We start from the raw sequence: 16,979 nt of genomic DNA, 5'->3' as shown, positions 1-16,979 counted from the left end.
CTGTGGAGTTTTTAATCCAGATTAGAATTCAGTTGTTTTAACTTGACCAGGGACTTAAACAGAAACCATCTTCTGGGACATACATTCTAATAAGTGTATCATCAACAATACTTAAAGCCAGTGAAGGGGGTTGGTTATTTGTACTTAATTAGTAGCAAATCTCCCCCCACCCCCACCCAACAGAAACTTCTAGTGGTTTGCCCCAGTTACATACTTGAAACATTTTCTTATGAAAACAAAACAAAATTAAATAAAATTGAAGATAAAAATACTTTGAAGTTAAAATAAAGCAAACTGCAGTCCTTGGCAGATCAATCAAGTAAAACCGTTGGTGAACATTGGAAGCACAAGATAAATGATGTGAATCTTCAGCACAAAGCACATCTTTGAAAACATAAAATGATGACTCTCTGGAGGACAATAGCTGAATATCCAAGAATCATCAGGTTTGAAAAATATTGCTTAACCACTCTCCAAAACATACCTGCAAGAACTGAATATTTTGTTAAAAATATCAAGGTAATCATATTTATTGCATCTTTAGATTGCATTTTAAAACAGAAAATTAATAGTGCACCAAAGCTTCACCAAAATATATATTTGAAGGGGATGGGTCCCTGACATATTTATAAACAAAGTGTAGACTGCATGTGCTTTTCAAAAGGCTGAGTTCAAGACAGCCAGCTGCCAATGTTGTGCTCTTACAGATTTGAATTAGTAGGTATGTGTATTACTAAATTCTTTTATTTCTGTCTACAACAAATGAAATAAAAACATCACCCTATACAATCCACTATTACCAGCGAGTACAACAGCAAAAAATTATTGTACAATTTATACATACTAAAATATTTTCTTTCTCTAGAAATAACTCAGAACAAAATCTAATCATTTTAGGACTTAAATTTGGGAAATCTCAAATCATATTAGGGGGGGGGGGGGGGGAATTCAAGTCAGAGTGTGTATTGAGCCCAAAACAAAGGTTTTACGTCATAAGGCTGTAAGATTATTAAGTGCAAGTGGCAGAACACAGCATGCTCAATTTGTATGGCTGGGTCTTTGTCTATTTATCAAACTTTAAATTAAACAAGATCTCCTAAAGAAATGTCTTAAAGCAGAGCAATATAACTGGGAACTCTGTCATTTCTTTTACCATTTTTGTTACCCAACTTATACAATGTGCCAAGTGCTAAGCAACTACAGAAACACATTTACATCAACACTGAAGACCTGGGGAAATGAAATCCAACAATTTTATTTTAATGAGCTGCATTTTCTAAATTTTTATTTTTTCCTGTTTTCATACAGTATTGAAAACAAAACGCGGCACATTCACATTTTCCCGAGGAACTGTAAAGATGATCTCTACAGGGACAACGTTGAAAAGCCTGAAGCTCCATCAATCGATGCTGAGAACTCTCAGAGGGAGTATAGGCTTGATCTGAATGGTTTAGAACATGTACTGTAATTTAATAGAAGAGATGGTCGTCTTAATATTTAATGATTTAAAAGAACGTCCCAGTCCATGCGAAGAGTACAGTCCAAGAATAAATCAAATTTCTGAACGCATTTTATGCTACATATGTGTATACTTTACGATCCTCAGGTGTTCGTGCCAAATATTCTCTCTCAATAAGTCCTTCAATACGTTTCTTAATAACAACTGGACTTGGTAAGAATCGAGCCTTCAGCTGCTGAGTTACCTAAAAGAGAAGATAAGAAGACTATAACCAACCAAGAAAAATGAAACAAAACAAAAATCCACTAAGGTTCCAAAATAAACACTCACAAGGTCCTTCTCCTTTCTTTGAGCTTATAATCATTGTGTCATCAATTCTGACTGAAGCGATCAATTTCTTTCTGGATGCCAAGTACTGTGACGTAAGAATGACCACTAGGGTACCTGTCCCAGGGCGACTACCTGAGTACATCAAATAGCCAGAGCTACAGATGAGGTCTCCCTCTCCCACCGAGGCCCGCATCGTTCCACTGGCTCACCCTGCTTCTCTTGCAGATCACCCACGCACCCATCGTCCTCCACGCACCATCTCCCAACTGTTACCTGTGCTCATCAGCCCATTTCCCAAGGTCATGTGGATTGATGATTAACTGAAATCTGGAAACTCAACACTCGAGTGCACGACTAAAATCTACCTCTCTTTCAGTACTGTCACCTCACAATCGACAAACTTGCTCTCAACCTACTTTAACCTGTTGGTTCTTCTACGAGGAATAGCTTTTGCTTATCTCCTCACCAGAGATCAAGACTGTAAAAAGATTAACTCCACGTGTCACAACAGCACCTTCAGCTCCCTAATTCTCTGGCCCTACTCCACAAACTCCTGTTCATCAGATCCACATCTAGTCCTGACTCTTCATCACCTTAAACCTATTGCAGTTCTCTGTGTGCCGAGTAAAACTGATATTCTCACAGTTTTTGCAGACCAGAGCTTGTCAAACAAACTGTATGTAGCCCAGGGGACTACTTTTGTTCTTTTTTAGTGGAATACAGATGCACTCATTCGTTTACATGCTGGACAGCTCTTGGCCTAAAAAAAGCGTGCCAACCTCTGGTACAGACTGCTACCATACATTCATAGTCCGCATGGCCGCTACGTTTCTCAACACCATTCTTCAACATGCACTGTTTCAAACTTTTCACCATTTCCTTAAGTTCTCTGATCTAAGTCTTAACACTGTAACTTCACATCGTGCTTTACATTGGAAAAAGAGGCCGTGTAAGTTTGAAATTCCTTAATTTCCTACTTCCACATGTATACCTAACCTTGATTACTAAACATCTCTGCACCCCACCCCAGGAAGACGTATGTTCAGGTACATCCATGTTGATATAGCCAGTTCCCTGTGGTGTCTCTATATAAAATCTTTTACCTTTCTTTTCAGAACTTTGGTCTAGCAGTCATCACCTCATCAAGTTAATTTTTTTAATATCCCTTATAACAATGCTTCATGTTTTAATAAAGGTTTCTTTGACTTCATAGCAATATGTTGTAATTTATTCTTGTATTTCGGCATTAGAGTCAAGCCCTTTCTAAAGTTAAAATCGCTAGCAACATTACTCTGCCTGCTGTACATTAATTTAGCGTCACCACGGTCTCACCTCTGCTACTAACACATTGTGCTGCATCTTCTTTCTAGATTTCATTATCCGGACGATGGCAGCTTCGATCTCATGCTTTCTGTCGTCGTCTACTTTCTGCCTTGTTTCTTTTCTTTCTGGGTCAGATTCACCTTGTTTGGCGGCAACTAGCATGGAAATAAAAAAATGCCATGAAGAAGGTCGGGTTATAAGCAAACTTAATATTACACACAGAAATAAGCCTATTGAAACTCTAAGGAGACCCACACACCTAATTAATAAAAGAAAGCATTCAATGAGTACCAATTTCAATTTTTATTTTCGTAATACTTAAAAATTTGACAATCAGTAATATAAAAATCCTTCAATTCTAAGTTACTCTTTTAAGAATTACGAATACAACTTTACTGAGAATGTAAAACCAATCCTGTTTTTTATACAAGGATTTTTTTACTGGAAAAAATGGGACCCACAAATGCTCAGTAATAAAATTATAAAGAGCAACTTCAGAGCTTGTGAAATTCCAGAGGGCAACACTAGTATTTATCGCTGTGGGTCCCAGTTTAAACTCACTAAAATTATTGCAAATAGGTGAAGATCTATCTTACTAATTCACATTTCTAAATCCTTAGAGGGGGAAAGATATGTACTTCTAAGGTTCGGTCTTCTAAGAACCACTAGAACATGAGATCAAGGAACTCCCTACAGTTCATTATTTCATTTGTATTGCCAACCAAAGTCTCCTTTGATTCGAGTTTCTAGTGGCCTCTTCTGTCATTGAATTTTTTAATATCTTATGTTACAACCTCAGAATCTCTAATTCATACTACATTCAAACCTTCAGACGTCTTACCTGGTTCTCAGAACAATTGCCAAGGATTAAATACAGAAGGCCCCCTCTCAAGAACTAGGATACTTTTATTTGGTCATCACTATAGCTACAAGCGACATATCTGGAGGTAGAAATTACAACACAACAAAGAAATATTTCGGGTGTCCTGCTGACCTGGGCATGGCCACAGGAACAATTACTCAGCAAACTGTACCCTTGGAAAGTTCAGTTAGTGGCTCTACATTCTGCTGTGTATTTCTAATTAGAATCCTTGGCTAAAAACAATGCTTTCAAGACAGTAGTCAGTGCAAGATAATGCTATTCAGCTAATACACGACGAGAGGCCTTCTAAGGAGTGAATCCTATTGTCTTTGACCTCCACTTTTGTATACCCAAAGCAAAAGAAAGGATATGTGACAGACAAAGTTTATGGGAAAGAACAATTTTAAAACAGAACATTTTAAGCAGAACCGCCCCCGCCCCAGTGGGCTTCTGAGCAGTGTAACGTTTTATTAGAGGAGAAAGCCTTGCCTCTCCCCTGTGGCGCAGCTGGCCATTTGCAGTATTACTGGTCTACTTGCAGAAAGAATCAGATGGATTTATTGTGGTGATTAAAAAGCGAAACAGGAGCTATGAAAATGTGAGAGCAGGAAGGAGTTCATGTCCAGAGTCTACCACACATTACTCTGACGTGAGCTTGTGCATGTAAGTATGTGCACACGTGGGATGAAATGAAACGAATCCACTTCCAACATGTGAGTGGCTGGTAAAATGCAAATAAGATGTAGAAGACTTAAACTTGGGGATCAGTGAGTTTTGCCAGTTGGCGGCGAATAGGAGGGCGTCATGTCAGCAGTCAAGAACAGAATCTCATGACCATCAAGAAAAATAGCCACCAGCAGAGCAAAATGGAGACCCTTTCCTGAACGGTGAAAGCAACAGTGGCTACAACACAGAGACCAGCAGAGAGAGCAGAAGAGTACTGAGATATGAGGACAGAACAGAGAAGCCTTAAGGAGATCTCGAGACTGAGCGGTGGATCTGGTTAACGAAAAAAGCAGAGCTGCGCCAGCCCCTTCGTCCAAGAGTGGGCTGCCCTTTGGGTATGAGGGGTCCCAGGTAGCATAATGCATTAATCATGGGGCTGCTAACCACAAGGTCGGCAGTTTAACCCCAACAGCTGCTTCGTGGGAGGAAGATGCGGGTCTTAACTCATGAAAAGACTTGCAATCTGAGAAATGCGCACTCGGGCAGCTCTGCTCTGCAGGGTTCTGAGTCAGAATTGACTCAGTGACAGCGAGTCTGTTGTTTAAAGGAGTTTTTCTTAACACTTGCCAGAGCAGGGTAGAAACCAAGGATCCAAGTGCCTGAGAGGTCAAAGACAGAGAACTATGCCTGCCAGTCTCACTAAAAAGACGCACTGAGCCAAAGAACTGTATCCTCAGGCCTTCTGATCTTGACTCGTGGTGACCTGTTAACTTCCTGACAGCTGTGGATACTGTCTGTCAGTTGTGCAGGTCCAGTCTAACAGATGATCACACCTAGCAGAAGAGTACACTGGAGGGAGGGTTGGTGTCCGAATAGGGTAACGAGAGTTGGAGGTGGAGTCATGGCTGACCTCTGCCTCATAAAACCCATCCTTAGGCTGATGCGGAGTTGGATTCTCCTTTGTGTAGCCAGGAGGGCAGAAGTGGCTTCCATACCATTTCCCCAACATGTATCTGCCTAACTATATGCTGGAAAGGAGGAAGAAAGAAGGCAAGTAAATCATTTCAAGGATTACGTCCCTTTTAGGCTCATCCTAGTCTTGATAAAGTCGATTGTGCTACTGAGTCCAAATGCCTGTCACAAAACACTAACAGGCACTTGACCAGTCGGAGTAACATAACCGATTTACACACACAGGAGTAACCAAGATAAAGAGCATGCCTGCCCATCTGAATCATGAATTCCAAGAGAACATCAGTTTTCATCAGTTAAGTGATGTTAAGTAAAAAAAGTACTGTGATTAGGGTTTCAGTTCACATAGGAATGGATTCATTCCAAATAAAATATTTTTAAACATATAGCTACAATAAAGAAAGGCTGCAGACAAGTCCTCTCAGTAATATACTTGGCTTCAAGGAGATCAGCTAAGGTTTTTGAGATTGCACAGGATGATCATTCATTACGAAGCTACATGAAGAAAACTGAACACTGACTGGAGAAACACAATTGTTCCCCACTACAGTGCATGCACTCAGTCACTGCGGGCTGACCTACAGGGATTTCACCGGAACATCTTATTTCAAACCCACTACAGTCTTTCATTTGTCCCTACGAGTCTAAGAACAGTAAACAGAAACACAGCTGGAATGCCCCCTCTTCAGACATGAAAACGGCCATTTGGACACTTCGTAATTAGAGGGCGGAGTTCTTTAGGAAAGGGTTAGAGATGAGAACTCCCATCTTCAGAAGTATGCACACTTACAGGCTATCGGTCTCACATTTTAATGTTTTTGTTTAATACAGGTTTCTACGATTTTTATAGCAATATTTTTGTTACACTGGTATCACTATGTTCTTAATTTATCAAATGCACATTCAGCACATAATCACAATATACATGAAGACTATTTAAAAATAATATCTGATTATAACATTGTTAGGTTTGATGAAATCTGGGACTACAGGCACCATAACTAGTTATTTATTAAAAGTAAAATGAGATGGGATTAGGTATTACATCTATTTTCCTTCAAATCATGGAGAGAGGTAAACCCGAATATCTAAAACTTGTATCTGCTGAAAACTATGAAATCATATAATGCCTTCTGCACTGGGGGAAAAAGATATTTATCGCATGACTCATTAGTACAGGTGTGGTTTACTTTTAATATACATAAATGTCTTTCACAACGATATGGGACAATCCTGGCTGACAAAGAGTACAGTAATACAGGTTACAACTATAGGACAAATTAGTACAGGCTTTAAAAAATACAAGCATATTTCACTGAGCATACATATAAATTCAATGTCAAAAAGGAAAACATATTGAAAATGTGCAGAGTTCTTTAATCAGTGTACTATGATAACCAGTTAGATATTTAATATTACTCTTCAAAAGACAGAGTACTTCATTACCTATAATATAGATTTATTTTTTGAAAATAAGTCATTTAAAAATATTATATTTCTTATTTTAAGAGACAATTTCATTATACAAAATATTGAATACTGTGGGAAAGCTTATCAAATGCAACTTTTAAACCCAGGTTAGCAAATTGTTAGAATGTTCAGTATCACGGTAGGTTGAATATAGTTCCCCATAAATAGAATGTACATCATAACATTAGATTAAATATACAAGGAAGCAGATTTTCATTATCAATTTAAAAGTGGGGCTACACGAAAAGCTGTTCATGATAGAATATCATGTGTTTTTAAATTAGACATCGTTTTTTAAGAGTTTTAAGCCTAAAAGAAAGTTATTTATCAAGATAAAAATAACTTCCAAAATATACTAAAATTTTTTATGGATAATTCTTGATTAAAAAACCCTAATAATCAATTTTAAAAGATGTCCACTGATTATTAAGCTAACAATCAGCTAAAATTATTTTCTAAGTATTAGCACATGTTCATATAACTATATTTCACATGAAAATACATACCTTGTTCTTCCCCCAACACATGAGAACTTTTTAGAAAGTACTATATTACTTAGAGAGAGAAATTGGATACCGGGTACCTGTTTGAATCTTGACCCTGTGTAGCTTGGACGTGAACTGATCGTTAACTGTAAATATGTGACCGTTTTCTATTTCCTTTGACTTGGGTTCCTTCGTCAGCACCCGCTGTGTGGGCTTCCCACAAGCGAGGGACTGTAGGGCTCTAACAAGTTCTCTTTCAGGAATATCAGTCTCTTGCTGGATTTCCTGAAACGTACCAGATTAGCACAATCAACCTTCATGAAATGTTAAAATCAATTAATTAATTAGCAAGTAAAAGTGACCAAGCAGTGGTTAACCCACTGCCACTGAGTTGAATCCAACTCAAGGCGACCCCAGAGGACATAGCAGAGTTGCCTCACAGTTTCCAAGGCTTAAAATCTCTATGGGATCAGCCTCCCTGGTAGTTTGGAAGTGACTGCCTTTTGAGGAGTAGGCAAGCACTCTGACCCCTGTAATACGTAAGGCACCTCATACTCAGTAAAGTTAGGTAATACCATTAAAAAATAATTGACAGGAACCAATGAGTAGAAGTGAGAACAGCCTACATGAACCAAAGCCCATGTACTGCCTGCCTTCCCGTGTGCACTGCCTGTGCACCAGCGCCACTGCCGCCGCCCGGTCCGAGAGGAAGGCGGGAGGGGCGCTAAGGGAGACAAAGGGAAAGTGAAGGAGGAGCCTGAAAGGAGAGCCAGACGACTATCTGCTAAACCTGTTTCCCCAAAGTCAGAGCCTAAGTGTGAAAAGGCCCCTGCAAAAAAGGGCAAGAAGGGATCGTACCCAAACTGAAAAGGGGGAAAAGCTGATTTTGGTAGGGAGGGGAACCATCCTGCAGAAATGGAGTTAGCAAAACAGACCAGGGACAGAAAGCTGAAGGTGCTGGAGATGTCAAGTGAAGTGTGTGCATTTTTGATAACTGTGTACTTCTGGTGACTACACAGTCTGAAATACTTTTTTTAAAAGTATTTTTAAAATGCCAAATTTTGTTTTACTTTCTTTTATCACACAGTAACACTTCGTTGTTTTTTTTCTGGGGGAAGGGACAGGTGTTATTAAAACATTTGTTTTCCATTCTTGGTTCCCTGGGAGATTTCCTGACGTTAACATACATAAGCCAACTTGACACAAAAGCCATGTGATGTGGAAAAAACGGTTTTTCCATCTTTATCCTCTTCTCTCTATCTGCCTTCAGCATATACTTGACCTAGAGACCTGGTGGGACCTGACCAAAAAACCCTGGTTGTGAGTCACCAGGTGACCCGGACTCGCCAGTGATTTCGCCCTAATGGCAAATTCCATAGAGAAGCGGTTCCTTTGTTTAGATTGTGAGTTTTCATATGGCAATTCAGCCTTGTTCATTTTATTTTCTGAAACTTTTGATTTGTGAAAAGTTGTTAAACAACATGCTCAATGTAAAATGTCAACCCTTCCACTAAGCTTTCCCTATTCAGAGCATCAGATGAAGACACTTCAGTAGGTTTCATAGTTAACTGCGATTTTGGTGGCCCACTAGATGGATAAGGAGAGAAACATGACCACCAAATAGGACCTCCTAGTGAACTTGGGCAGTCTCAGCCAGAATCTAACAGGGACCCTCACGTCCTGGGAAACCAGACATGCGACCTGAATTCTGGGCGCTTCAAGGTGATATTTGATTATTTTTCTTCTTTTTTTCAATTAAAAAAAACCACCAAACGTTTTTGCCCCATTGAGAACTTACAACACAATATACTGGTGAATCTCTGGCACGCCTCCACCCCCCACCCCGCAGCTCAGTGACACATCAGTGCCAGACCTTACCTTTTTTCCAACAACCTTCCCCTGAAGTCCACCCCCCTCACCTCTCCATTTGTATTCACCCCCTGGGGCCCCTGACTGTGTCACTGAATCACTGTACCTCTCTCCACTTCTCCATATGACCCTTACTGTAGGGGCACGGTTCCCACACGGACAGACTAGCTCACTGAGAGCAGGGAAGTGGAGTGCCACTAAACCAAGGGCCCTGTGTTGTCAACACAAAACAGCAAGGCCCTATGTTGTCAACACAAAACAGCAATCTGCTGCATTCTCCCTATATTACGTATTGGGTCAATAAGTGACCTTGGTAGTTTACTAGATCGACTCTCCACCTACCCCACCCACCTCTAGCTGAAGACCCTGCTCCCCCTTTCTCACTGAGGCACATTTTCAAATAAACTACCAAGTACTAGCACAACTCAAATATCTCCTTTTCCAATTTATCAAAAATTACTGTACTTAACCTGAAGACCACTAATGATTAGAAACAGCACTAAACTCTACTCTTGGGCTTCTATCCCTTTTTGTGCTGTCACTAATTCTGTACAAACTATCCAGAGTATAGAAAGGGACAGTGAACTCCCAAACCCATTCTATGCAGCCACCATAACCCTGATAGCAAAGCCAAGCAAAGACTCTCCAGAAAGATAGAAAATTACAGATCGTTATCTCCCATGAACACAGCTCCAAAAATTCTCAACAAATCCTGGCCAATAGAATCTAACATATCCCCCCCAAAATAATAATACATCGTGACCAAGTGGGATTCATACCGGGAGGCAAGGATGGTTCAGCATTAAGAAAAACAATTAATGCAGTCCATAACATAAACATGATAAAAAGGCTAAGAACCATATGATCATATTCATGCATCAACTGATGCAGAAAAAGCATGTGACAATATCCAACACCCAATTCTAATGAAAGAACTCAATAAGATAGTAATAGAAGTTAAATTCCTGAACACAATAAAGGTCATATACCAAAAACCAATGGTCATTATCACACTCAATGGGGAAAGATCTGAAAACACTCCCATTTAAAAAGAGTAGCAGACAAGAATGCCCCTGATTGCAACCCTTATTCAACACCGGTCCGGAAGTCTTAGCCAGAACCTTAAAACAACAAGAAATTAAGGGAGTATAATTGAGAAATGAAGTGAAACTCTTGCTACTTGCAGGTGATATGATTTTATATAAAAAGAACCCCAAGGTCTCCACAATATGATTGTTGGAAAAAATTGAGAAATTTAGTGAAGTCGTAGGACACAAGATTAGAAGCAGAAAGTAATTGGACTCCTATGTACAGTGATGAGAGATCCAAAAAAAGACACCAAGAACACAATGATCATTCATAACAGCTACACAAAAGTTGAAATACCTAGGAATGAATCTAACCAAAGAAACCAAAGACCAGTACAAGGAAAACTACAAAAAAACAAAACAAAAGAAACCTAAACAAATGGAAGAATAGCCCATGTTCAGGTATGGGAAGACACAGTACTGTGAAAATGTCAATACAACCTTAAGAAATCTACAAATTCAACACGATCCCAATTCAAATCCTAACATCATTTTAAAAAGAAATCGCAAAACTACCAACTTTGTGTGGAGTAAAAAGAAGCCCAAGACAACAAAAAACTTCTCAAGAAAACCAAAGTAAGTGGTCCTGTGCTACTTAATCCCCAAACCCACTACATAGCCACAGTTGGCAGGCAGCCTAGTACTGGTTTAATGATACAGAAAACCTAGAAATAAAAGCATCCACCTATGGACAACTGATTTTTGACAAACGACCATAAACATTAAATGGGAAGGGGATTAAGTACACATAGTGGAAGACGAACAAAACAGAAAACTGGGACCTGTCAAAAATAATACGCTACTGTAAATCAAATGATTTGATCAAGAGAGTAAAATGAGAGCCCAGATTGGGGAAAGATATCTAAGAAATAACAAACAAAGAACTAATTACTAAATCGACAGAGTGCTGCAACTCTACCGGAGGGCGGGGGGACGGGACACAAACAAATGACCCCCTTAAAGGTGGGCAAGGGACCTGAATAGACAAATAAGTACAAAAGGAGGACGCTCAAATGGCTAACAAGCTTATGAAAAAATGGTCTCATCCACTAGCCATCCAGGAAATGTAAATCAAAACAATGATAACAGCTAACACTCACAACCTTAGTCCAATGAAAAACAAAAACAAAAAAAAAACCAGAGAATGTCAAATGCTGGAGATGTAGTGAGATTGAAACTCTTATACACTGCTGTTGGGCTTGTAAATCTGTACAAACATTGTGAAAAGCGACATGGTAATTCATGAAACAACTGGCAAGAGAAACACTAGGAACATCATTGTTGGACATACAACCAAGGATTTGGTATGTATACACAATGGACTACTACGCATCCCTAAAAAACAGTGATGAAACCACGAACCACCTCAACACATGGACAGATCTGGACACCATTGCTGCGTGAAGCTAGTCAATCACAAAAGGACAAATGCTGCATGAAGAAAAGGGAAAAAAAGGGCTAAGGAAACGTTTAAGGGCCTTGGGGGGTGGGGGGAGTTTGCTTGGTACTACGCTCCTAATAGGCACATAGGTCCACAGAACCCTGGGCTGTTATGTGCCTGCACATCTATCATTGTGCACCATCAATTCTTCTCAACAAGGTACTAGGAAATATAATGCATCCTCAAAAGTTGTAACCACTTCATATTTGATAGAATATACACCCTTGCCTGCTGCTCAACAATCTAACCCTCACAACAGTGTATTCACTCCCAGACATTCTTTTCAACAAAGATTTTGTCTATCTGTTCAGCTGAAAATGATGACTGCCATGACATTATTTTAATGTGTTTTTATGACCATTATGATAAAAGAACACCTTTATTTAAAGGACATTTGTAATGTCCTTTCTACACTTTGCACCTAATTATATTCCTTGCCTAATTTTTATTCACTTATTTACTTTCATAGTTATTGGCTCTTTATACGTCACGGCTTCCAATACTGATGCTATTATATGAGGGGGTACCCCCCTAAAATGGGATTTTCCCCACCTCCTCAAAGCTATGTATTTAAAGTTTTTCACAAAACAATCGTATCACCTTCAAAGCACCCTCCATTACACTTAATACATTCGTCAAATCTGCGATTCCAGTCCTTTCATGTCCTTCTTCATTTGCAGAAACAAAAAGAAGTCGCATGAAGCGATGTCAGGTGAGTCAGATGTATGGAGCAAGAGAGGTATGCTTTTTTTTGGGGGGCCAAAAACTGGCACAGTGAGAAGGCTGTGTGAGCAGGTGCACTGTCGTGGTGGAAGAGCCAATTCTCTGTCTGCCATGTATCAGCCTGTTTTGTCTCTCACTGTTGCGCCATCTTTTCAGAACCACTAAATAGAAAGCTTAATTAACTGTCTGACCTGGTGGAACAAACACCAAAGCAATACAAATCAACATTTTTATGTTTGGGAAGTTGACACATGTCTAGAACAAGGTTTGTCATCAGTTGACATTTCAACTTTTTTTGAAATGAGAAAACCACTCATACACTTGAATTTTTCCTATAATGCTGTCCTTGTAAGTTGTGTTCAACACCACAACAGTGTTTGCAGAATTTTTCCCTGAGCAGGAAACAAAACTTCACAGCTGCATGTTCTTCTCTTAAATTGGCCATCACAAAATGAGGTTTGAGCGAAACAGCTTTCACAAAAAAATTCACCGTGACAACACTCCACTGGGAGCACTAACTTAGGGCAAGTTGCTTGATGCTAGAGAAAAATGCACACTCTGAAAGCTCTGCTCCACCCTATACAATTCCGTTCTTATGGGAGGGGGTTCCACTTCATATATTGCAAATAATTTACTTTTTAACTACGAGATTTTATCAGAATAACACACCTTCTTATTGAACCCACGAGAGAAATCAGAATATAAAAAACCAGCTTCTTTACAATTATTGAATTAAATATACTCTCATTCATGAAGATAATTTTGCAAAGCTAGTTACTAAAATGCATGCAGAAGGCTGTGCAAAAAACAATCACCAACACATGCGTGAGAAGAGATGAACTTCATAAGCTTTGTCACAAGGCCCTCTTCTGAAAGCACGCTCAGCCCAAAGGCTTTGGAGCCACCGACATGGCACCGAACACACGCCACTCACATTGTGAGGCAGCTAAAACATGAAAATTTACAGGAATTTTCAACTTCGTTTTACCTGCTACACAATCATTACTCATGGTATCAAATGATTTCCAGTTGGCTGGGAAAGGGGTGGGGAACTAAGCTTGAACCACTAGAACTACAAATAATCCAGTAATTATTATTAAAAGTCATTTAAATTTCTATGTATTCCACAGTCATCATTTCCTTCTAAGTACTCTAGAAACAACTTCAGCAGTTTTGAAGCAGCTTATTTTGTGAAAATCTATAATGCATGAGGCGTACAAGTTAAAACTTACTGATGAACAACCTAATTCACTACCATCGAGTCAAATCCAACTCATAGCAGACCCTACAGGACAGGGCAGAACTGCCCATGTGTTTCCTATACTCTAACTCTTTACAAGAGTAGAAAGTATCACCCTTGTCCTTCGGAATAGCTGGTGGTTTTGAACTGCTGACCTGATGGTTAGCAGCCCAATGCGTAACCACTATACCACCAGGGCTACTATAACAAAACTAGCTTTAGATCATTTTATTTTCATTTGAAAAGTTCCTATTTAAGGAAGGGATGGACAATTAACTGCCTACTCAATACACTCATGGGGTTGAGTCACAAAATTTATGATTATAGATTAAGGTTATTCTCTAGGTAGAGAAAACATTTAAAAGTATATTAGTTTTCTAATATATAAAAGAGGGGGAGGCTTCAAAAAGTTCCTGGGAAAATGGAATAAAAAGATAATAATTTTTTCAATAAACTTTGTGAAACTTCCTTCTACCTACTCTTGATTCAGCCAATGAACTAAACACCAAGATTCCGAAATAATTCTTTTGAAGTTGTCATATAAAAAATGGTCATCTCCTAATTATACCGACCACATATTGGGAGTTTATAAATAAATACCAAAATAACTTTAAATTTTAATCTTCTTGTTATTAATTACAAACTTATACTCATTCTTCAAATATTCATCTCAATATCTCAAAACTGGCTTTCAAAACATATGGTCATTAATAAAACTTAGTAGGAATTATACAATCTTCACTTTAAACCCAAATCTATCTTTTAAGGTATAGAATAATTCTAGATTGAATGCAATCAAATCATAACCTGGCGAGGAGAACTGAAAAAGACAAAGGGATATAAAAAGCAAGCATATTATAATTAATTACATTAGGGAGAAAAAGAAGTACACATACACAAAAAAATCAAGACCATGCAACTCAAGACTGAACTGGCAACAGGGCAAACATGTAATTCAAAGAAACTGATCCGAGAGTCATCCACGAGCAGTCCCAAACATATATGATCATTTGACTTTAGATAGATAGATAGATAAAGATGCCATGGTAATGCAATGGATAAAGAATGGTAACTTCAACAAGTGGTGCTGGAACAACTGAGCATCTGTGTAGGAGAGGAGGAGTAAGTCTTCACCTTTATCTCATTTACTGTATATTCTCGAGCATAAGCTAGCCTGAATATCAGCCGAGGCACCTAATTTTACCACAAAACTGCATAAAAATGGGCTGGAAAACCTTGGCTTATACACGAGAGTATGCAGTAATTCTAAAAATTAACCTGAAATTTATAATAGACCCAAATATAAAAAGTTAAAACTACAAACCATCTAGAAAAGGAAGACAGAAAAATAATCTTTGTTATTTAGGGCAGGCAATAATTTCTAGACCAGAAACAAACAAACAAACCATTCATAAAAAGAAAGGAAACAAAGGCTGGGAGGGACAGAGGCCTGGCTATAAGTCTGTCAATATTTAATAGTTCTGTTCTTCAAAAGATACCATTAAGAAAATTAAAAGTCTAGTCACAGACTGGGAGAAAATATTCACAACGTATCATCTGACAAAGGACTTGTATGCAGAATTATTAAAAAATTCTTAGAACTAAGAAGAAAGCAAGCAAGCCAATAAAACAGATGTGAGCTCTTCAACAAGCAACTTTATAAATGACGTATGAATACATAAAAGACACTCAAGATTATTAGTCATCAAGGGAAGGCAAATTAAATTCACCATATGAAATAACTATACACCACCTAAAGTGGTGAAAAATATACACTGAAAATACCAAGGCTTGGAAGAACATGCGAAACAAATAAACTCAACCTATGCTGCCAATACAAATGCAAATGCTTACAAGTGCTTTGAAAGAGTTTGGATAGAAACAGAAGACAGCTTCCGGTTTTTGTTTACGAAAACAAAAGTCAAATACCTATTTACCAAACAACCTAGTAGTACTCCTAAGTATCCAAGAAAAATGAAAGTGTAAAAAGTCTATAAAATGACTTTTACATGATGTTTATAATAATTCTATTCCTAATATCATATTCTAAAATCTGGGAACAACAAAAATACCTATCAGTAGGTGAGTGAACTAAAAAACAAAACAAAAAAACCAATGACCAAAACTACATAATGACCCCAGCTACTGATACTCTTGTCTGTGATGACATGGCTTCACATCAAAAGCATGTGAAGAATGTGGGACAAGAATGACACCGACTGTTTGACCCCATTTAACACAAAGTCTAGAAAAGGTGAAACTGACGCAGAGACACAGGCCAGTTACTAAGCGGCTGCCCACGGCTGGGAGGCCAGGCGAGCGCTGCCAGCACAGGGCACAATTCCATTTCCCAGGCCATGCTTTCTATCTTGATGAGAGCAGCAGTCACACTGGTGAAGAACATTATCTGAAAATTATACTCTAAGTTAATAAAACATGTCTCAATAAATTAAGAATGTTTAAGGCCCAATTTGAAGCATTTTTCTCTAAGGGTACTCAAGTAATCTAATGTTCACTCATAAAACAAAGACATAACTAAAACCCATACCTCAAACGTGTATTTTTCTCTGTTATTAAATAGCATTAATATGGTCATCTGGAAAGTGGAGACTTGCAGTATGTGTTTCCGGGTATTAGAGCCGGTTACTTGTGCACCTCCAACACCAACTTCAGATCCATCTTCCTGTTTCATTTTTAAAAAAGATATGTGAGGCACATAATTAATTACCTCATAGAATTGCAAGAGTAATGTTTCATTTAACTTCTGTAACGCCAAACTCCTTTAACAAAATTATTTTAATTTACTCTTGTATAAAAAGAAAATTTTAGTAAGTATAATAAAACCAACTATTTAATAGAGGTGCATAATTCCAAACTAAAAAAATTAAGCAAATCAATATAAAATATGGCATTTATCTATTCTTAAATGTTTCATATTAAAAGCTGTTTAGTTGTCCATTTTTTTGGTTAGCTCTAACTCACAGTGATTCTATGTACAACAGAATGAAACACCACCTAGTCCTGGGCCACCCCCACAGTCGTATGTGAGCC

General features: G+C 38.4%; 1 protein-coding gene across 2 annotated transcripts in view; it reads right to left on the bottom strand.

Annotated features, from left to right (window-relative positions):
• Positions 1-1,272: 1,272 nt before the first annotated feature.
• Positions 1,273-16,979, bottom strand: part of CUL3 (cullin 3) — a 112,387-nt gene continuing 96,680 nt past the window's right edge. For both annotated transcript variants that reach the window (XM_075530390.1, XM_075530391.1), the window contains exons 13-16: positions 16,477-16,611; positions 7,666-7,852; positions 3,122-3,267; positions 1,273-1,703 (exon numbers count right to left, since the gene is read on the bottom strand). In XM_075530390.1, the coding sequence (XP_075386505.1) occupies positions 1,572-1,703; positions 3,122-3,267; positions 7,666-7,852; positions 16,477-16,611 (600 nt within the window). In that variant the 3' untranslated portion in view covers positions 1,273-1,571. The remainder of the gene's footprint in view (positions 1,704-3,121; positions 3,268-7,665; positions 7,853-16,476; positions 16,612-16,979) is intronic.

This window comes from Tenrec ecaudatus, chromosome 13 (assembly GCF_050624435.1).
Source record: "Tenrec ecaudatus isolate mTenEca1 chromosome 13, mTenEca1.hap1, whole genome shotgun sequence".
NCBI lineage: Eukaryota > Metazoa > Chordata > Mammalia > Afrosoricida > Tenrecidae > Tenrec > Tenrec ecaudatus.
Note: the sequence above shows the minus strand (reverse complement) of the source record. Positions and strands in the feature narration are given on the sequence as shown.